The 23,926-nt window shown below is 37.3% G+C and overlaps 1 protein-coding gene across 8 annotated transcripts in view; it reads left to right on the plus strand.

The window, feature by feature from the left end:
- The window catches only part of SNTG1 (syntrophin gamma 1), a 318,965-nt gene that overhangs the window by 212,232 nt on the left and 82,807 nt on the right, over positions 1-23,926 (plus strand). For all 8 annotated transcript variants that reach the window (XR_012582420.1, XM_074550855.1, XM_074550863.1 and 5 more), the window contains 2 exons: positions 3,678-3,808; positions 9,209-9,338. Coding sequence is in view for 7 of the 8 variants with exons in the window: in XM_074550855.1 (XP_074406956.1) it covers positions 3,678-3,808; positions 9,209-9,338 (261 nt within the window). In the remaining variant the exon portion in view is untranslated. The remainder of the gene's footprint in view (positions 1-3,677; positions 3,809-9,208; positions 9,339-23,926) is intronic.

Here is a 23,926-nt window from a genome sequence, read left to right on the forward strand (position 1 = left end):
GTCACTTGGTCTGTTCAGCCTCAAGAAGAGGGGGTTGAGGGGAGACCTCATTGCAGTTACAACTTCCTTGTGAGGGGAAGAAGAGAGGCAGACACTGATCTTTTCTCTGTGTGACCAGTGATAGGACCCAAGGGAATGGTATGTCTGCGAGGTTTATTTTGGATATTAAAAAAAGGTTCTTTGCTTAGAGGATGGAACGCTGGAACAGGCTCCCCAGGGAGATGATTACACATCAGTTTCACAGAGGGCAAGAAGAGTTTGAAAAAACTCTCAGGAACATTGTGAGATTGTTTGGGATGCACTGTACAGGGACAAGAGTCCAACTCAGATATTCCATGATTTTGTGGCATACAGCCACAGTTTTGTTTCTTAATTTATAGTCTTTTTAATTCCTTTGAAGGAGACTTTTGACTCAGAACTTGGAGTAGACAAGACTTTGGTCTTTTGTCAACAGTTTACAGAGTTATGCAATCTAAAGATAGGGTTAACATTTTTGCTGTAGCCATATCTAGGCCCACAGTTTGTACCTGAACTTTTACTGCATTTCATCTTTTCCCTAAGTTTAATCACAGGTGAAGAAATGTTCCCAGAAGCAGAGAGAAAACATTAAAAATTCAAGATGTTCAAAACAACATCCTAGTGTAGTCTTCCTAGCCAATAATTTATTTATTTTTGTTGAATCTGTGTAATTTCTCACCATAAATTCAATGTTTTAAATAAGTGAGCTACCTGTGAAAGTCTTGCTGCTCAGCTAACACGATATTTATTATGATATTTTGTGTCATATACATAAAAGATATATGAACATATATGCAAAAGCAAAGTTCAAATTGGTAAAGCTTTATAATTCCATAGATCTTACACAGAATGCACATTCTGGAAATATAAGGTGCACCTAATTTTGGTAATATTTATGTTATAGAAGATAGCAGTAAAAAAAAAAAAAAGAAATTTGAGATTAAAAAGAATGTAAATCAGCAGTTTTAATTTTACTGATATGTTGATATACTGTCACTTGTTACTTGGGAGAAGTGGCCAACCCCCAACTGGCTACAGCTTCATTTCAGGTGGTTGTTGAGAGTTATAAGGTCTCCCTGAGCCTTCCTTTCTCCAGGCTAAACAACCTCAGCTCCTCCAGCAGCTCCTCACATGGCTTATGCTCCAAACCCTTTTTCAACCACGTTGCCCTTTTCCGGACATGCTGCAGCACCTCAATGTCCTTGTTGGAGTGAGGGGCACAGAACTGAACATGGCATTCAAGGTGTGGTCTCACCAGTGCCAAATACAGGGGCACAGTCACTGCCCTGGTCCTGCTGGCCACACTATTTCTCATCAGGCCAGGATACCGATGGCCCTCTTGGCCTCCTGGGCACACACTGGCTCATTTTCTGTTGACCAGCCCCCCCAGGTCTTTTCTCATCCTGCAGGTTTCTAGTCACTCTGCTCCCAGCCTGTAGTGCTGCCTGCGGTTGTTGTGACAAAAGTGCAGGACCTGGAACTTTGTTTTGTGAATCTCATACAATTGTTCTCAGTCCATTGATTCAGTCTGTCCAGAGCCCCCCTGCAGAGCCTTCCTACCCTTCAGCAGATCAGCACTCCTGTCCAACTTGATGTCAGCTGTGAACTCACGATGCACTTCATCCACTCTTCCAGATCAATATCAAATATTAAACAGCGCTGGCCCCAACACTGAGCCCTAGACAATGCCAGTCATGACTGTCCACTAACTGGATGTGTCTCCACTCACCACCACTCTCTGGGTCTCTCCATCCAGCCATTTATTTTACCCAGTTGCCCTGGTTTAGGGCAAATCTGGGAGAAAACCTCCAAAATGGCCCCCCACAAAAAACCAGCCCACACAGCCCCTCCCACAAACCGGTTCGGAAAAATTTCCTCGGAGAGAAATGAAAAGAACCTGTTTATTTAACAGGCAAGGCACTCCCCAGCACAGAAAATGAACAATACCAGATGACAAAACTCATCCACTGCTCTGAAGAGATGACAAATTCTGAAAGTCTCTCTGGTGGGTGGTTGCTTAGTTATCAGTCCCTCCGGCACTGGGAAAGACTGTGGCCCAGAGTAGGCCCCGGCAGGCTACAAAGTGCAGACTCTCAGTGTTTCCTCAGATCCTGGTCTGGAGCAGGTTTGAATGGTTCCAAGAAAAAGGGAAAGAAAAACAGTCCAGGGAAAACTTGGACTGCCCCAGCTAGCTAAACTAACTAACTAAAAAGCGAAAGGACTGTGATGTTCTGCCCCGTCCATGTCCACACAACTACAGTGGAGTTCTGTGTTCCAGCAGACTGCGGGGGAAAGTGCAGCTGATAACAAAACTCTGTGCTCCTTCTTCTCCCCGCCTCATAAACAGAACAGACGACTGGGGATACAAGCATCATAATGTCACCCTAGGACACCAGTGAACTGTGGACCCATTGAAGTCATGAGCAGCCAGTTTCTCTAGGAGAATGCTGTGCCAAAGGTTTTACTAAAGTCCAGGCTGACATCATCTACAGCCTTTCCCTCCTCCACTGGATTGGTCACCTGGTCATAGATGGAGATTAGGTGCAGGATGTGTCTTACACAAACCTGTGCTGGCTGGGCCTGATTCCCTTGTTGTCCAGTACATGGTGTGGGATGGCACTCAGGATGATCTGCTCCATGACCTGCCCCAGGTCCATCTGACAGGCCTGTAGTTCCCCAAAACCTCCTTCTAAGCCTGTCTTGTAGATGGCATCATATTTGCTAACATCCTGTCAACTGAGACCTTGCTGGTTAGCCAGGGCTGCTTGTAAATGATGGAAGGTGACTCACTGAGCTCTTGTGCCAGCTCCCTCACTATCCTTCAGTATATCCCACCTGGCCACATTGACCTGTGTGTGCCTAACTGCTGCAGCACATCACTGGCCATTTCCCCTTGGATTATGGTGGCTTCAGTCTACTCCCTATCCCTGTCTCCCAGCTCAGACATTTGCTACCAGGCAAATAATTGATCATGCTATCAAAGATTGTGGTAAAGAGGACATTAAATACCTCAGCCTTTTCTTCATCCTTTGTTGCTGTGAGAAGGCACTTTGAAGAATCCTGCTCTCTCAGAAAAATAACATCATCATTAGCACTGTTTTTTAAAGCATTTTATAAAGAAAGGTGTTGTATTTTTATAAACAGATGTTGATAATTTAACTTTCTATAAGCATTTCTCATGCAAATCGATATTCTTTAAGAAGACTGGTCAAATCAGACCCTAGATATTTAAATACTCATTCTTTGTAGATATGATCATAAGCATGATAAAGTTCAGTTTTCATATAAGCAATGTCTTCTGTAAATATGTAAAATTAAAATATTCATCACTTCAGCATGTAGTTTTGACAATTTTGACAATTTCATCACACGTTAAATTCCATTCCCAATTACCATGTTTTGAGGTTATATCATTAGAAAAGATATGTATGTAAATGTGTACAGAGCCACAGGCAACTACTGAATTATGGTTGTATTGTGAATAATTTAGGGGTCCTATTCAGAATCTTGCTCACTAAAACTAATGACAAGTGATTTAGGAAAAAATGGAACACAGCCAAATTAAATATAAGTCTTTGAAGTGTATCTCATTCTTTCCAAATCTGCTGAGTACTTACAATGAAGTTCAAAACTGAGAAGAACCTTTTAATGTTTTTCAGGATACATTATCATGTTCCTCATGGCCAGCATCCCCAGGACTTAGGTGGGAGAAGAGGTGGTGTGATCTTCGATTAATTCCACTTCTTCATTCACGATTTTCCCAGTACCTTCCAGGATCAGATTTGTGCAGGTAAAGAAATTCTGAAGGCTAAAACTTGACTTCTTGGTTGACAGATGCATGCCCTAGGGAGTTTCCTTGTTGGAGAAATTGTCTTATTAGTTCCATGGCGGCTGGCAGATACATGAAATATAGGAGCTTTCATAAAGGTCTTTCTAGGTCCACCTTGGCTCATGTTCTCCTCTGATATCAACTGGGACCTGGTATCATGGGGAGGAGATGATGGGTGATCTTTCTACTTACATCTAGTGCTCAGCACCTTTTGCAGTTTGAGATGAAACATACATCATCATATTTAATAGCTGCTAATGCTCCTGTCCTCAAAAGCTTCTTTCTAAGTGGCTGGATTTTATGTCTTAGATTTTTGCAATGCATTATGCCATGGAGCTCTGCAATGTGATTATATTTTTAAAATGTATTTCCTTCTGTTTGTGTTAAATACATAATCTGATACCTACATTGGGTGAAATAATCTTGTTTGACAGCAGCAAGGGCTGACTGCCCCATGAGGAAGATAAGCCAAGAGAGAGGGTGGCAGTGAGGCTGGACAAGGCATTGTCCGTGCAGAAGATGATCCTACCCCACTGGTCCCCATGGAGGAACAGAGAAGGCTTAGGGACAGTCTTTAGAGAAGTCCATCATGGTCAGGTGGGGCTCAGTTTAGGCTGGGAAGTAAGCCTGAAGGTCCAGTTCAGTGGGATGCATGTCCAGGCACAGGAGCAGCTGAAAACATACTCAGGTGGGGACCATGAGCAAGAGCCTGAACTGAAAAGCATCTCTCAGTTTTTGTACTTCTATGCTTTATGTTTATAGCTACAGTACGGAGTTGATGGGGCTTTTTTGTTCTTTTTCCTTATAGCTAAGGTTATTTTTTCCCATATTTTACTTTGCATGTGTTAAATTTAATTTCATTGCAAATTTGTCACAATCACTGGGATAGCTGTCCAAAGCTCATAGTCAGGTGTAGCTTTATTTCATCATTGTGATGGGTTGACAATGGCTGGATGCCAAGTATCAACCAAGCTTCTCTATCACTCCCTTCCTCAACAGGATGGAGGGAAGGAAAATAAGATTGAAATATTCTGGTGAGTCAAGATAAAGGCAGTTTAATAAAGCAAAAGCAAAAGCCACACATGGAAGAAAAACCCCAAAATATTTGTTCTCTACTTCCCATCAGCAGGTGATGTTCAGTCACTTCCTGGGAAGTAGGGCCTTGGTACATGTAGTAGTTGCTCTGGAACACAAGTGTCATAACTAATTAATGCCCCTCCTGCCCTTCCTTTCTCCTAACTTTCATTGCTGAGTGGATGTCATATGGTATAGAGTATCCCTTTGATCAGTTGGGTCAACTGTCCTGGCTATTTTTTGTTTTGTTTCCCCAGCCTGGTGGTGAGGAGGGAATGTTGGAACAACAGCTCTGATGCTGTGCCAATACTGCTTAGGGGTAGCCAAAACAGTGCTGTGCAATCAATATCTTTCTACCTACCAATACAAAGTCCAACACTATGAGGGCTGCTGTGGGGAAAATAAAATTCGTTTCAGAAAGATCCAATACAGACCTGGAACTTGACATTGTTTAATTTAATATTATCCTAATAAATCAGAAGAAATTAGGAGAGACGACAAAAAATTCTGTAATGATTACTTCTTGCAAATCAATGAAATAGAAATGAAAGTAGCTACGAAGTCCAACAAGGCAAGTATATAAGATCATACTTGTTAAAGGTTTTAAGCATCTAGCTGTTGTATGGATTCATTTATCATCTGTATGTATAAGAATGAAGTTCTCACACTGAAATGCTTCTATGAGCTCTATTATGTAAAGTCATTATCTGTAGGAAAGTTGTGTACAAGTACAGAGCAGGTTACTGCATAATTTCTTCTTCTAATGAATCCCCTAAAACTGGATTTTTGAAACTCCCAGAACCTGGGGGAAAAAAAGTCTTCTTCAATCTGTTTAGGATTTTTGTGGAGTTAATTTTACTGTTTCTTTTTGGTACTCAGTAAACATTTGAAAGTTGCACAAAAGCTGTCCACTGTCTCAGTTCTTAGGCTGTTTCTTAGCAATACACTGCCTAGGTCTGCCAGCCATTTCTCCCATTGACAGAGCTGAAATTAATGCAAGTTAGGCAGTAGCTGTTGTAGATCATTGTGGAGCCAAAGCCAGCCTGCAGCTTTTGACCTGTAATAGCAGGGTCATATTTACTTGGCTGCATGAACCTCGGTCTGTTGTGGAACAGTGGCTGGCCCAGGGAGGCAAGGTGGAAACCAAAGGCTACAAAGGCTTCTTGACTGGACTTAACTGGAGCAGGATCAAGTCACCAGAGAGGCAGAAGGTGTTTTACTAAATTCTAACTAAAGCCTTCTGCTCCATATTTAACACTGAAGCATAAAGCACGCAAAACCTTAACATAAAATCTGAGATCTATTCTACTGCATACTTCAGATAAGGTATTGAATTGAATTACTCGCATGGAAAATTAGCGCATAGGCAGCTGTTCATAGAGCTAGGGTTTTAAAATTCAGTCTTCTGCATCAATAAAAACCAAGGTTAAAATTCATATTATAGAACTTGTACATAACAAAGGAAGTGGTTTAGGTAGTAATGATATACCTGAGATCTGAAATTCTAGAAAACAAAGGTATATTAAAATATAATATAAACAAAATACCTGAACTCATACTCAAACCTTGAACAACTACTCTGATTTTTTTTCCTTGAGTCCTTCTATTCTGTCTAACATGAAGAAGTAAGTCTTAAAAAGACCCAGAAATGCAGGATGCGTATAAGAGAGGGTTTTTCTTAAAGCATAGAACCAACATTTTATGTTACTAGCAAGACTGTTTATATGACCATTTTAAATTACTGTAAACATTTTTAAATGTTGCTCCCTCTCAGAATTTGTTATGAGAGAAAGGGGTAGATTTTAAGAGACTGCTAGAAACATCAACATAAAAGAAAGAATATAAAAAATAATATAAGGAAGCGACATGAAATGAAAGCTAATGCATTACATTTTCCATAGTTACTATTTACAAGGTTGTTTTCAGTATGTAAAGCCTAATAACTTTTTATAATTCAGAGTTTGATATGGAAATATATTGTTCTCACTTACAATATTAAATCCTATAGTCATGTTCTAGCTTTTCCAGTGGAGTGGTTGAAACACATAAATTCTGGAGTGTATCCATACAGAGTTCTAGAAGACATTCAGGTTAATCTTGCAAAGTTTAATTATTTCAAATACAGCTTTTGTGTTCTAGAAGGCCTATAACCTGAAACGTGTAGTTGAATAAATGTTTATCCATTCTCAAATTTTTGTGTATTATAAAGTGATTATTCTACTATATGTTCCATTTAGTACAAAACATCTATTTAATATATTATGTTTTCAAGTTTGCATGGTATTATGGACTTGAACTGGTAGACTTTTTCAAGAAAATACTGTTACAATAATCTAAGGCTATCTACTGCCAAGACACATTCACAAGTAATTTATTAGGCGGCCATATATATCATACTATTGATATTTGAGTAATTTGGTGTTGATACTTGGGTAATAACATTATGGAGGAATGATTTTGTACTTGCACAGATGAAATTCCTAGGAACAGTAGGAACAATCTGATGCCTCAAATGCGCTATATTCATTGTGTTTATAGTCCAAGGGAAATATGTGCATGAGGATTGAATCTGGAACATATTGAGCTTTTTGTAATTGTGTTAATGTTATTCATTAATAGATATTTTAGATCCCTGCTTTGATTTATGATATGCTGAGTAGAAACAAGGCAAGTCCTGAAACTAGTGTTATTTTTCTTTAAAGACATCATCAACAATTTTGAGCCCATGCTATGGTCTTCATGTGAGGATTTAGAAATTTATTCTGGAAAAATTTGCTATTTCTATTTATAGCCATCTAAAATAAAGGATAGATTAAATAAATGCTAGCAACACTACCTGAAGATTCTTTAAATAAATCATCTTCAAAACTTTACTAGAATCACTGTGAAAATGAGTCCCTGAAAGAAGTCTGTCTTGGTTGATATTTTTGTGAATTTAAAAAAAAAAATCACTACACCTTGGAAAGACAACTAAACTTCTGGATTTAAATAAACCAAAGAACCCTGAAACATCATGTTAATATAAGCCTCATTATCCTGCAATAGCTGGTTCTCATGCTCGAAGACTCAAAGCAAAGGCATAGTTCTAGTTCATTTCTATTGCTTCTCTTGAGTGAAGAAACAGTCTGTTCTCAACATGGATGGAGCAAAAAGAGATATTAGCCTTACATTGTATACAACTAGAATAAAGTTTTAAGAGGTAAAATATCCCAAACAAGCTGCTTTTCAAAACTGATATCTGTCTTCAGATGCCAGAAGCTGTCATTAGTGACACTCAGTTTTACCCTGGAGATAACAGGCACTTTGCTTGAGCCTTTCTCAAAGAATCTGAATGATGTACTTAATCTTAACTATGAATTGATCATTAACAGTTGGGCTTGTAGCAGAATGTCAGCAGTGGAACTTGGTATTCTCTGTATGTTCTGCAATCTCCTTCTCTGGCATATGGATTTTTATTGATGTTTTTTGGTTTTGAAGACAGAGACCTGTGAGCCTTACAAGAGCTTTTAGCAAATAAAGCAATTTACTCAAGAAATTAGATCTGTTACTGCTTTAGCATCTGAAAATTTTTCTCTTGTTCTATAATTGCTCAATGTCTGGAAGTGGAAAATCAGTATATAATGCATGATGGATTTCAGTATATGTGCCCAGATTGGTGCTGGGGGTAGAAATAGAGGTAGGAGTGTATTTTGGTAATGATCCTATATCAGAAATGCAATTGGAAAAATCATTAATGCTACTTGATCAATTTTGACTTCTTCAAGTTTTCAATCAGTCGTTTAGAAGAGAAGCAAAATTCTGTAAGCTTGAGCACCCAACAAGGGCCCTCCAGACAGTAATCCAAATGTGTTTAGACACTATATTATAAAAATAAAACAAAAGTATTGAGAAAAAGATACTGGTATTCACTGAATTTTCTAAATTATTGCCCATGGTTTCTAATGCACTTTCCTTCTCTGTAGCCTGCTGTATTAAGTCTGAGATAAGCATCAGCTCTATCATTTGTTCATCTTCTGAGGTTGCACAGCCTGCTGGTCAAGATGCTGTGGAGCTGGTCTAAGGAATATTTTTTGTAGCTTTATGGAAGCTTTATGTTGTCTGAGTTGACCTTTTAGCATGATTGTTTTAATACGTATTTATAAAACAGGAAAACCAGCATTTTGTCGGTGTTCATTGGCTGACCTTCATTGTAGTTGAAAGAAAAGCATTTTTACAAGTATTGTTAAGATGATATGCTAGAAAAGATAAAACTTTATTCTGACCTGATCTGTTATGATATGTCTGTAGGCAAAATGCGTTCCAAGTAATTGCTGTGGATGGGGTTTGCAGTGGAATAATTCAGTGTCTCTCTGCTGAAGACTGTATTGACTGGCTACAAGCAATAGCAAGTAACATTTCCAACCTCACAAAGCACAATGTAAGTATGGATCCAAGTAAGCCAAACGGTTTCCCAATCATATTTGATTATAACTGTCATAAAAGCCTAATGGGTTTACATACAGAATTATCTGCATATAAACAATGCTTGAGGCTGTCTGAGAGAAGTCAACTCAAGTTTGTTGTCAAATCAGACTCTGTGAGAAACCATTGAATAGGAAAATATTCTTCCCTGCAGTCATATAATTCACTTTGTCGTTATCAGAGTTATTCGCTGCGTAGCAATACCAATTAGGATTAGAAGCAAAGACCAGAAGCACAGGGGGAGGCCAGGTGTGATGCAGGAACACATATAAAATACAAAAATTCTGTGCTTTCTTCATAGTGCGTCTCTCCAGAAACTGGTATAAGCAGATCTGAATTAGATTTTAGGTCTGTCTATGAATCGGTTATCACAATGGGAAAGGCAAGGTGCTTCTGTGGTGTAGCTACAAATACTCATTATCAGCAATGATTAAATGCATTTATGCTTCATGCACTGCACTCTTACCATCTGAGCGTGTGGGATAGATATCACTAGTTGTTGAAGCAGGAATAAATGTTATGTAAGCATTTTTTCAAATACTAAGTTCAAATAAGAGGTCTTCTGGACCTGACTGGGATGTATTTACATTTAAAAATGAGCATGTAGTTCTCCCTGTATAGGAACCTGTATGATACCTTCTGTGGTTTTCCTAAAAAACTGAGAACACATGGAGAGCTCCATTATTTTAAATTGAGTTATAACAAGGAAGCCCTTGAGGATTTAATTTATATTTCCTTAAATCTGCTTTAGCTTCCCAAATATGTCTCTGAATTTGCTTTTGTTTCAAATATAGGGAATACATTGAAGGAAGAAGCTGTATTTTTTTGAGATTTATAATCAAGATGCAAAACTGTGTTCCATCTGGCAGCAATATGTAAAAGTCATTGTATTATAAAAACATGACAGACATGAATTCATCTGCCATCTGCAAGCTTCCATGCAGTACCAGCGAACTTTATGGCTATTTATTCATACTTAAAATGCTGTTGCTATGTAGAACCTTTCTAGTCTCACTAGGCACCCTGACAATTGAGGCTTCTGGGTTTTTTTCTCTTACCATCTTTACTTCAGTTTACTAATGATTCTTGCTACTTAAATCTGTGGATTTATTTTCTTGTAACAGTAGGCTGAGGCACCTGAATTTTACAGGTGTTTTGAAACACCTCAGCTCTGATGAGACTGTAATTATGGTTACTTAGCATAACTTGAATTTTGGCAATGCAGTGTTATTACATGACTTTTTTTCTGACTACAGTTGATAATTCTACAGTGGTTTCCATAAAATACAGAATGAAATTATCTAATTTTTTATAAGAGGTAAATAGCCTAAATTATGCAGCTGTTATGCCAGTCTTTGTATTTACTTTATCCCAAAGACATTCTGTAAAGTAGCCATGAGAGTTAGGGCTTATGATAATTATCCATGGGTCTATTTTTAGAATTGTCCTATTTGTTCATAGCTCTTACAAATTTATGGAAAACAATGACTTTTCTTTTAAATTGACAGTTGCCAGAAAGAATTTGTTGTTTGACAGCATAAGTGATAAGTGAATATAAGAAACCTTAGGAACACAGAGAGGGAAAAAACCCAAACTGTTATAGAGAAAAATGATTAGATGTGATTAGAGGCCCCTGTATTTTTTTTCTTTACAAGATGGTTATTGACATGCACATACTGTTGATGTTAGCATTTTTCCTATCTGAGAGAGGCATTTATTCACAGTCATTCTCCCTTAGTGTGTCATCTAGAGCCAAAGAAACAAAGTTAAGGATTTCTTCTAATTCTTTGGATAAATTGACCAATTTTTAGTTTCAATTAACTTCTCATTCCTATCTAGAGGTTACAGAAAATAATTTGTTTCATTAAAATACCGTGCAGCTCACAGAAATATTTACTTACATGATGTTTCTCATAGCTATCTACCTTTTGAAAAAAAAAAAAAAAGGAAATTGAATTAGAAAAAAGGACTATAATAGCTAGATTGTTAATGAAAGCACTTTTTTTTCCCCTTGTATCAAATCTGGGCTCTTTAGATTTTGGTGGGATTTCTCTTGCATAACTTTAGATGTCTTAAGGCAGAAAATCCAGAATGAATCTTATTATTTACTGTTGATGTCCATTTTATAATGAAATCAATTCCTTCAGGACATGTCTGTCTTTCCTTTGACTGGTAAAGGACCCTAGGGTGGTAAGTTCCTACTTGATACTTAAGGAGATAGATACATATCCTGATAACCTGTCATTTATGTCTTTGAGGGGCCAAAGCGAATTTCTCTGAATAAATCTCCCAAAAAAATGCCTGGATATTTTTGACCAAAAAACCAAAGGTGTTGTATTAGTCTGAGTCAGAAAATCTGAATTATTTTACTTTTTCCACTCGCAAACTGTCTGAAAGAAATTAACTGATGGTTCATACCCCAAAAATGTGAATAACAAGTCCTATGTTGCCACATGTATCTAATAGTTGTGATTATGGGTCCGTGGCTCCAAAATATCTTGTTGAACCTATAATCAATTAGTTTTTTCTAATGATTTTTTCAAAAACCTCTTCTCTCATGATCGAGCGTGTCCATATCAGACACAAACATGATGTGACTGAATTGCAGGATCAACAGTATAGGCAGTATCTACGGAAGCCATAACAGAAATGCAGAAGTAGAAGATATCTGCAAGCAAACAATTTTTCCTCTATTGGTTGTATTACTAATCATTGTACTATACAAGCTAGAACTCATATTATTATGCAAAAAGTTAAAATTTTAATGCAGAGATGTAGAAATTATATTCTGACTATTAAGAAGAGATTTTATTAAATTCACGTGCTGACTGATGTAGTTGACTTTATTTCAGATTATCTTTAACAGACAAACCTCAGGTATGCACTCTTTTTCTTCATCTTTGGGAGGTTAGCACAAGTGTCCTCTAGTGTTTTAAGGATGCTCAGAGTGATACTGGGAGTTTTAATTTCTTTTGGTCCCAAGAAGCTCGTATTTCATGTAAGGTGAAATACATTAAATTTGCACAACATGAATGGGGTTGTATACTGGTGTCATGGTTTGAGCCTGGCACAGAGCCAGTGCCCCCCATGAAAATGCCTCACCCTGGTGTCTGCTGTGAGATGTGACCAGGAATAAGCAAAACAGGCTCTAACTTAAACATAAAGACCACTTTATTACTTAAACTACAGGAAAATAGGGAGAGACTATAAGGAAAAAGAAGAAAAGAATTGAAAACCTTACAAAAAAAACCATTTTCCTCCTCCCCACTCCCTGACTTTCTCAATCCAATACATTCTCCCAAAACACCCGGTACGACACTTTAGTATACTCAAACATCAGTTCATGAAGAGGAAAGGAGTCCTTCTTGTTCCATAGGCTTCTCCTGGAAACACACTGAAACCTCGGATGCTTCCTTGTCACTTCGGCACCGCCCGGGGAAAAAAAAAAGTCCTTTTTGCCGCTTGTGACATGTTCCTTCCATGCCCAGTGCTCTCACCACTGACGGCATGGACCAGAGCTGCTTTTAGGGTTGTCTTTCAAGGATGCCTTGTCTCACTCCAAAAAGGCACAGTCTCTGCTTTTGGGACATCTGTCCCCCCCATATTTTTCCAACCCCCTGGGGCCGGGGGGTCCTCACGAATGAACCCTCCTGGTTTTGAGGCACTGCCTCCCCCTAAATGCAGTCTGTGTCACAGGAACAACTGAGTCCATAGCCACGAGAAAAGTCCAGCCAAAAGGCCACTCCAAATCATCTCTCCCCATCCAATCATCTCCACATCTCATCTCTTATCTCCCTTCTTATTCAGCTTCGAGGAGGATTAGCATTTTTGCAAGGCCCCAATCATGCAAGAAAGGGTTAAAAGTTTTCAGTCTCTGCTGTCGGTCCCGGAGCGACTCCCACGCACGCTGCCCACACGCTGCCGCTCCGGCCGGGCAGTCTTCCTCCCTCCTTCTCCTTCAGTGGCCTGCTCTCCTGGGGGGGGGGGGGGGGGCTGACTCTCTGGGACCTTCCACCCTTCCATCCTCGAAGCCCCCCCGAAGCCCCCTCAACCCCATCTCTGTCCAGGCCCTGGGCCTACCGCATGGCCGGCCCCTCCCCCGCCCAGCAGCAGCGGGCTGGGCGGGGGAAGAGATCTGACCTCTTCGCCCGACGATGTCCCAAAGAGGAAGTGCCAGGGCAGTGCCTTGCTTTTAACCCCTGTGTATTCTCGGAGGTGTGTCCAAACCCCACTGGCCACACCGGACGCCAGTCTCAAACCCAAAACCTTCATTGGTTTGACCACAGCTTCCCAGAATTCCCACTCCTTCCTGGTCAAACCATGACAACTGGCATGCAACCAAAATGCATACCGTATAAATGCACCATTGGAAGTGACTTAATATCACACTGTAGTTGTTGAAGCTATAAGGATCATTCATTTCTGAAGATGGATTCCTCTCCAACTTTAGTCACTTGAATTTCACCTGTGTTAAAAATTTCACAGTTTTATCAGTACCCTCAAAAACCAGAAGGGTTATATCAAACCTGAACTTTTCGACTAAGCAATCCTGATACTGAAGTTAATGTGCTGAAATCTGAATATGCTAAATTGAACCTGGGCTTGGGGACTCTAATTCTTCTATGAACTGATGAGGTTGTACAGCTTTTTCTTGCCAATTTGGATGGCTGGCAAAAGCCATTTAAAATGGGAACAAACTGCTGCTTCTTTTCTTGCTAATGCTCCAAGTAGGAATTTTCAATTCAGTTGTTCAATTCAGCTATGAACTATTTGCCTTTCCATGAACTTTTAAATTGTATTAAGGTAGGTGGTAATTGATACGGATTTCTAGTCCTTTACATCCCTTTTGTTTCAGAATTTTAGGATGACAGTATCCAATTGTCATGTAGCTTTTAAAGAAATTATACTCTGGAAGAGTCTAAGAAAACAATCCAAAACCATGGGCTCTTAAAGAACCACCAGTTGCCAATACATTCCTACTTCATGTGCTGCACTTGTCAGGAAATTTAAAGGCAAATGTTTTAATGGCTTTAGTACAGTGGAATTCAGACATTTTGGATCTTTTTAACAAAAGAATAATAAAAAAAAAGTACATTTGAGTTAGCAACTTCTGTGATATAGCTTCATAAAGTTTTTTGAGATTTATCTTCACAACTCAGTATTTGTCACTTGCCTGTTGCTTTCTCTGTGGCAGATTTTTCTATAGTGAGGGCAATAATTTTTTTTCCCTTTCCTCTTTCATAATTTCTTTGAAAAACACTGCAACAGTTACACGTTTTTGCTTTTTACCTTGGAGCCAGCACTTGACAGCAAAGGAACAACATGAACTTCATCAGACAGGAATGACAGGGTAAAGTTTCTAAGCAAGAGGTGGCAAAAAATTTTAAGCTTGTCTTGAGAATATCCACAAGATCTTACAAGATTTACTTCACAGTGGCTTCACTTTATCCCATTATGTTGCATTTTCCTGGGTAAAATAACACATTTGTGAAATTGAAATTAATGAGGCACACATAGTTGATGGTAGAAGCCCAGCAATAGCATGAAAGCTAGCATGAAGAGGTCTACAAACTGGGTATTGGCCCAATGGGTGTGTTTTTCAGCACCTAAACCTTTGTTCTGAGCAGTTTAAGAGTTCAATTGAGCTTTTTTGGTATGCTTAGAAAGTAGTGCCTAGTGAAAGAAACTGCTGCTAAGAAAAAAAAAAAATATTTCACTTCCACTAGAAAAAAGAAAATGATAAAACCTTATCTTTACAATGCTGAAGTTTGGGTACAGGGATTATTTAAGTCACAAGGTAGAAGTGGAGACAAAGAGTGAAAAAAACCGAAAAAAACGGCTTAGACTAAAACAATCTGTTCCACTTGTAGGAAGAATAAAAGTCACAGGACTACATTCAGTGTAAGCAAATTATTGAAACAAATTAGTAGAACATGTTTCTTTTTTTCTGATGGATGCTACCACCAGTAAGGACATACTGTAAAATGTTATATTACATTAATAAATAAATATCCCTCGTGTGAAGTAAACAGATTTAATATTTTAGTTTTTCAGTTACAATACAATGGCAAGCCAATCAGAAAGCTCAAATTTTACTAATTTTTGAGTTTTCAGGAATTATATGCTCTTAAATGTCCTATGATCTTTGGATTACAATAACATTTATCTTTTTTTGGTTGCTCAGCTATGCATGTTTCAAGCAAATCCAAAAATAGCAGCATTAGTATCAAACCTCTTATGCTATAATCTGTAGTAGTGCAAAAATCAAATACTCGGTAATTTAGAAATTGAAAGCATTATAAAATGAAGGCCAAAACAAGAGAGAATTATAGAAAGTCTATAAAGTATTACTAGCAGAATAATTTTACATACATGATTCACAATTCCCATGACACAAATACTCAGATAAATTGGACATTAGCTAGTAAATATACATTCAACACTTTTTAAAGCAGTATTAGCCATTCTGGTGGTCATAGTGTTCTGACACTTTGAATTTTGTGCTCCATTCCATTCTCAACCTTGTAAAGGGAAGATAACAAAGATAGTCATTCCAGTACTGATATTAAGGTCTTTCTTGGAAAATTTAAAAACCAGAACTTGATACACCTGCCGCATACTGCTGCCATCTTTTTCCATCTGTGATTCTCTTAAGGCACGTAGATCTACATGAATAACTGTAGTCAGTGAGGCATCAGGATTACATAACATAAATCACTCCGAATTTTCCTCACTTTTTAAAAATGTGGGCTGTTATCAGATGCACAATTAAAATCACATTTGTCTCTATGTCACTTTTATCAAGTGTTACATATGGCCCTGTCTGATATTTGCTTATGTTTTTGACAATTTGAAGTTTGCCTTATTTTACAAACTATTTATTTGTACCTTGTTTAAAGAATTGTAGATAATTTTACACTCTCTTAAATGTACAGATTTAGCTGCAGAGAAATTTAAGTCTTGTCAAACTGTACTGCTGTTTCCCAGTATTTCATCTGCACTTCTATAATATAATTGAGTCTAAAGGACAATGAGACAAATAGAAAAACAGAGCAAGAAAAGAATATTTCTTTGAGAAATATTTCTTCAAGAATATTTATTCCAGAGTTATCTGGGAAATTTGTAACAAGAAACTTCTGTCTTCATAGTTGGAGTATTTGTTATGACACATTCTGATTATGGTGACAGCATTCATCATAAAGACATGAAATCTTGCAGTATTGCTTTGGAATATACAGCGGAGACTTCAAGTACTCATGATAGGTTTTCAAAGTAAATTAAATTTTCTTTCTGTACTTCTCAAAAATATTACATCTATTCATGTTATTTTTAATAGTATATTTTTTGTTTTACTGTATACAAGGGCACAACTTCTGCAGTAGTCTTTAATGTCTGATTAAAATATCCACACCTCTATTTTTATTGTATAGAACTCTAATATACAATTTAGGAGAAGCAATGCCCCTAGAGAAAATAAAATCAAGAGGCTTTCCTTTTAAATTTATCAGTTTAATGTAAATCTTAAAAAAATAGCAACATTCTTGCAGAGAGGATATTTTTTGAGTTTTATATATGATTCTCTCACTCAGTAAAGAATCCCTGCACTTTGATTCATCCACTTTCGCATGGAGTCAAATTAAATTTTAGCCTTGTGCTAGTGTTTAAATTAAAGCAAAACAATATTCAATATATTCTTTATTCTCTGCAGGTTTGTATGAAGCTCTGAGACTCTCTTCCCTCATTCTATTATTATTGAAGGCTTAAGTTAACACATTATAATAAAAACTGTGATCTGTTTGATCAGATCAAAACAAGACACTTTGGAGGAATGTCACACTAGCTCTCAACATTCCACCCTTGTGAAAGGTAACAGGAAGCCTGTCATTTAGGGGAAAAAACCTAAAACCAAGCAACACCTCTTGATTGGTTTTAAGTGACAAAAAATGTTGACAAGAATAAAGAAAATAGGACTCTAAATGGGAATAGGGGTAAGCCATTTGGGGGTTTCCAGAGAGGTAACACATGGAAGAAGAAAGGACTCATTATAAGTTGCCCTTTCATGCCAAAATGCCAAGCTGCCCTTTCAGTAGCAGCTGGAGACTTAGAGCTACTGTAACCTAGTTTTTGTTGTGCAGTAAAATGTTCAATATTCCACTGTTGGTTTATTTTCAGTGAGAATGTGTTAAAAGTGCTGTTGAATCACAAACTGCAGTTGATAAAATAGCAACTGGGAAGTGGGAGGCTAGGCAATAGTGACCTTTCTTTTTGTATTGCTTCTTTCTGCTATCTTAACAAACCTACAACAAACAAAAATATAAGTATTCATATTTAAGGCACTATTATCTTGTTTTGACATCCATTTCCTCTTACTCACCTTTAAAATATATTTTTAAAGGTGGCTACATCTGAAGCTTTGCCTTTCTTCCACAACCAGAGAATTAAAAGATAAAAAGAATGAAAAGAAATTTAAATGCACTCAAAAAGCTATAAAACACCTCTGGGTACACGTTATTAGTAGCCTAATGTGTTGAAAGCACTTTCTCCATTTGGTTGTCTTGCTTCATAAAGTGCCATAAAGAGCAAGTGCATTCAAGTAGTGCACAACTTATATTTGAGAGCAAGTGCACAACTTATATTTGCCTGTGGAACAGAAAGGAGTCAGAGGAACAGGCAGAGGTGTAGGTTAGATTCCAGCCATTCCAGGACAGGTTTAAGAGGTTAGAGCAAATAAACCCAGAGAGGCAAAACAACAAATGATCACTAAGCTGCAGAGGAAATGAGCCCCAAATTGCCATTGGACTTGCCATTTCTCTGCTAACAGAAGGTATTCTGAAGCTCTGTGACAAGTTCTTTATCTCCTAAAAATACCTGGGGTAGTTAAGTGACAAATACCTGTGGGGGATGTCTGTAATGTCTGAAGTTATAGCTGTGTTGATCACCTATGTGGGCACCAACATGACTGCAAGGTTCTGTTGGTTCTTCTCACCAGTTTGTTTATTTCAGAGAATGAAGTAATTACATCCAAAACTTGTTTCAGGCTGTCATTGAGGTCATGAAGTCAGGCTTGAAAAACTGAGAATGAAGCACCTTGTTTCAGTCTCATTTCCCAGTGCATGGTACTCTCTGACTTACTGCAGTGAAAAACTATTAATTTCCTTTAAGAATTAGTAACTTTTTGAATAGTTCATAACGAGTGTATGACGGTTTCTGCTTTTCTCCTTTTTTTCTAATTGTTTACAAATTATTTTACAGTTTTGCCATCTATGAAAAGGCATTTGCCTAATGATACCAATCAGGAACTCTAGTACAGTAAATCAAAGGAAATTTTTCTTTACTGCATTTATGAAATCACTATCAAGGTTTTGCCTATAAAAATTGTATGAAACAACTTTTTGTTGCTCCATCTCTTTCTGAAATAAAGCCTGCAATCCTTTACTATATGAAATAATGTCTCAGAAGCCATTAATCACATATATTTGACAAATATGAAAATAGATATACATTTTTATATTTGACACATGTAATCATGTAATTCTTATTCCCCAATTTTGCTTTTTTTAGTGAGCCAATTACCATTTATGTTTGGGTAGTTTGTCAAGAGAGCACTTTATGTGCTAAAGAATACATAACAGGATCCTAAATTCTACTTTTATATGAGACCTCCTGTGATAGGAAAGACAGTCACTAATTTTTAGACACAGAGAATGAAGAAATCATAAAATACTGCTGGAAAGGAGGCAACCAGGCAGTTAAAGAATGCCTGTCCATCTCACCTGTGACTACTTAATAGTTCAGTTCATAAAATACAACATAAAATGCCACTGGGGGATAATTTGATTTGTGTTAATACTTGCACTTATAGCTGTATTAGCAGAAAAGTGATGTAAGGTCAGTGCAGATACACAATTCAGCTTATCCATGTGATAATTGCATGATAATTCCAATTGTATTCATAAGGCTACTTCTTAAAAGTCAGTAGGAAAACCTTATTTATATTTCTAATTACTGATAGATATTCTACTTCTTTTCCAGTGTAATGCATTGAAATCACACAAACAGTAAAAAGGGTCCTTTTAGCCCTCTGTTCCCATTATACACTGACCACTCAAATAATAGATCACATTGTTCAGAGGTAGATTTAAAGATGTACACAAGTCTTTGTAGATGCGATATATTTGCATGTTTCATTAGTTTCCTGCTTGTACAGATGACAAATCTTGTTAAAAAACCAAAGTAAAATAGTATCTGTCTCAATTCCAAAAGTGTTTATTAGTCTGTTGGTGAACAAACAACACGAGTTTATGGTTGTTTACTCCAGGGAAAAATCTGTTACCTGCCTAGCAGAAAATATTGTTTTCACTGTGTTTATTTCCTAAAGCAATTTTGTAAAGTAATAAAAAGGATGAAAAACTTCCTGTGGTGTGTCAACATGCTGGCGCTTCTCACATAATTCAGTCGATTTAACATTGTTAAAGGAGTTTCATCAGTTCTTTTTCTCTGGTATCAGATTGCCAAGGAACTAGACTTCTCTTTTTATAACTATTTTCTGCTTTAGCTGAATTAAGTAATGTGACAGAAATGGTAGCTGTTTGTCCCTAAAAAGCAAGATCCTCTGCACCCAATCTCCCAATATAATAAAGGCATAGTAAAAAATGTCTTTAAGAGTTGAAGGAGTGAACTCATCCCCCTAGCAGAGGCAGTTACTTCTATCCCATTAACTATATAAAGACTGCAGATATCTCCAGAGGGTAATTCCATCTCCTTGAATTAAATACTTACCTATCCCACATCTAACAGGAAATGGCAAGAGGGTACTTTAGCATAATAGCCTACAGGTTGGTAGAGTCACCCTGACATGAGAGACGGGAGCTCTCTGTGCTACTCAGCCTGCAGCCTGATGCCATCTGCCTCACTGCTGGCCAAAAGATCTCCGGGGACAGCACAGGGCTGAGGCTGTGCTTCTCCTTCCAGAGGCTCCTCTCTGTGCTGTCCATAGAGCCACACGTAAAAATCTTGCCAATACTATTGGCAGGGGGCTCATCCATACTGTCTGGTGGGATTAATCCAGCAGGAATATTGCTTAAGTGAAGCAGATAAATACTTATTTCCTGCAGCCTAAGTACTGTAGCTCCATATCCTGGGTGGCTACTCTGGTATTACCTACCATGACCAAATAGGATGCTTTACTCCCTATAATACAGAGTAGATTTTATTTTTGCAGATTTTTAGCCCAACTTAGTTCTCTGATTTTATGAACAGCGCAGTCCCATGAACAGTTGTTTTAGCACAACTGAAAGGCCGGGTACATAGTGTGGATATACAGGCAGGATGAGAAAAGTCCACATACATTTCTGCAGACAAGCCTTCCATGAAAGAGAAAGATCAGCAAAAATAGGCTGAAGTAGATAGTTAAAGACATCTGGGGATTTTCTGTATTTGTGAATGTTGTACTCAGATAAGCCTTCTTTACCCCTTTCCCTCCTTCTGTAGTCATTTGCAATTCCCTGAAGTTCTAAAAACTAATGAGAATGTCTCCCAGGTTTTGAGAAGAAATTAAAATCCATGCTTCTTGAGATTCTCTCATCTCATAGGAAGTGTTCCACACCATTTTGGAGCATTTAGACTACTTAACTTGTGGCATAATCTGTGTGAAAAGAACAGCTTCAGGGAAGTCAGATTGATGGAAAATGTTTTGGTCTGCATGAGCAATGGACTCATTCGTTGCTGAAAATAAAGGGTGTAAAAAATGCTGTTTGTTGCTTTTCTTTTCCTCTTTGCATTCCTATTTATTGTGGCTGCTGTTTTCCCTTCCCAGGTGCAGATGTACCTGGGGAAAATTATAGCTTTTTTATAGCATTATTATTGCATAGGGAAGAAGTTTTACTGGGTGATTCTAAATATATATTTGTTTAATATTTCTTCACTCAAATACCAGACTACAGCAGCTGTGTAGCCGTAGAAGAACTTCTAGTGTCCATTGCTCTGCTTTGCTATTCTGTTCAGAAATGAAAAAATGTTTCTCTTCTAATATATGCATTATGAAAAAGATAAACTGAAGGTTCCCATTCATAGAGGAGGAGGGAGGTAATCAAAACATTGTGCAAGCAAAATGATTGAATAACCTAAACTCTCTCTAGAAAGTAAAAAAGGAACATAAAAATTAATCCTCAAAACCTTTAGTAAGGTGCATTTTATGGGTAAATGTCCACAGAATTGTGACTATCATGTTAATGAGGACCATTCGCAAAGAAATGTTCCGCCAAAGAGACAAAAAGACCTGACATTCAGATACCTGTTCTACTGTTTCAGATCCCATTTCTTGTATTAATGTTATTAATGACTTCCATGAAGTGTTCTGAGGTATTGAAATGAGTTTTCTTGAGATGATCCAGATATCTGCAAAGAAGGTCATGAAGTTTTTTATTACAAGAGGAGTCATGGAAATGCAACTGCAAATGTGAAACAAATCAAATATGAAACAAATCAAATGTGAAACAAACAAATATGAAGAGCCTTTGCTTTATATTTATTAAATTGAATACAAGTGACCAATGACTACATTGATGTTTGGGCTTCCACCTGTACATATTTTTATGTGATGAAGATGTTACAGGGAATGAATATATTACTTTTTCCAATTAGTTTTTTCTATGCCTGGCAAAAAACCCACAGGTGGCTTCTCAAGCTTATATTTAAATAGTACGTGCATTCCATTTAAATGTTTTTCTCATTTTGAAACTGTAGCAATAATAATTTGAAAGGGTTTTTTAGTTTGTTTGTTTTTTTTTTTTTTTACATCATAAATAGAGTGTTTCACAAGAAGAAAAATGTCCTTAGGCCGACATAACCCCTATAGAGTTGTGGATTTAACATTCTTTTCCAGTTACCCTTTAAATAATTGATAAATCATGGTGTGTATGCATGTTTGATATCAGAATTATTTCCTTTTGCACCAGATTAACATAAATGTATCTTTATATTGCTGTATAAACATAAACTGTATTTTAAAATATTATAGCAAGCCAAATCCTAAGAGGCTGTTGACAAGCTGTTTTAAACAGATTATTTTTAAAGTTATGTGCTTAACGAGATAGTCAGCATACCTCTCCAGACTATTTAGCAATGTATGTCTGCACCTTAATTAAGCTAACTACTCTTGCTGCAGCAGTATGGCTGTTAGCTCATTCATTTACCAAGCAGTAACCATAAACAGCACTTTCATCTCAAAAATATAATAAGCAGCAGTCAGGAAAACAGAGTATGCAATTTGAATTAAAGAAAGTGTATTCCCTGTTGATCAAATAGCAACTGGAACTCTAGAACATCCAGGCTTGCAGACGCCTCTACCAGTAAAATAATTTTCCATTTACATAGCTGGATAGATTGCATGCCAAATGTAGCTTAAAGTAGTTATAGCTATCTGACCTCTATTTAGTCTTCTGATCCAAAACCCACTTCCCTTTACCTTTGTAAGTAAATAGACCAAACCAAAAAAAATCACTTCTTATTTGTTTTATGCTAACATTTTTTTAAAGCCATAGAAACAGACTCATGGAAACTTCCTACTTACTCCTGGTTATAATACCACTCGGTCTTTGCAGTGGGGTGACTTAGGAGGCAGTCCTAAGTCCTTGACCAGGTCAGAAGCAAATAAAAAAGAAACCAACTTGCATCATCCCTGGTCTGTGTAGCTTCACTGGCCATGTTGGGTTTATGTTGTCAAACTGCAACTCTGATGCATGCTTTTTTCCTTTGGATTTGAATAGACAACCCTTTAGCTCCAGAAATGTTTCCCTTTCAGCATAAAAAAAGATTGGGGTTTTTTTTAAATATATATTTACTTCTTCTATCCCAGGCATTAGAAAATTGTAAAAGTTCATATTAATAAAGAATTATTTTCAACAGTGCCAATATTTTTATCAGTCTTTTATCAGCTTCTTACTAGCTCTTTGTATTCTTCTTTTCTGTCTCTGTGTTTACTCCTGTTATTCTATTTGTATTTCCTGTTGAGCACAAGGGAGTCTACCAATAGTGTTACCAGTGCTAAATAACTTCTTTTACATTTTCTCATATGAATACTTTAATAATCAAAACTCACCAGATAGCCGTATTTTATGTAAGATGCATACTCTACTTATCCACTGGAAAGAAAAGGAGGTCTCATGGCTAAATGATTAACTTATTAATATCCCATAACAGAGGAAAAAAGTATCACAGTAGAATTTGTAAGAGTGGGCTTGGGAAATATCCCTTGTCTACATAGAACCAGAAACATGATAGGACAACATGAGATCTCCTCATGAGAACTGGCAAGCAGCAAGAGTGGAAAGAGTTTTGATATATACCATTAATAACAAAGAGGAGAAGATAAGGGTTGGTTAACTCCATTTTGGAAAGAAAATTATTGGCAGGCAGTGACAAGAAAGGAAAGATATTGAATGTTCTTTTTTGATCAGAATTTACTCAAAAGTCAGTTGTAAACAGGTGATTGTCACCATTGATAAGTGTGACACAATCTTGAATAAAATCAGATCATCTTAGAAA

The sequence above is a fragment of the Zonotrichia albicollis genome, chromosome 1 (assembly GCF_047830755.1).
Source record: "Zonotrichia albicollis isolate bZonAlb1 chromosome 1, bZonAlb1.hap1, whole genome shotgun sequence".
NCBI classification, from domain to species: domain Eukaryota; kingdom Metazoa; phylum Chordata; class Aves; order Passeriformes; family Passerellidae; genus Zonotrichia; species Zonotrichia albicollis.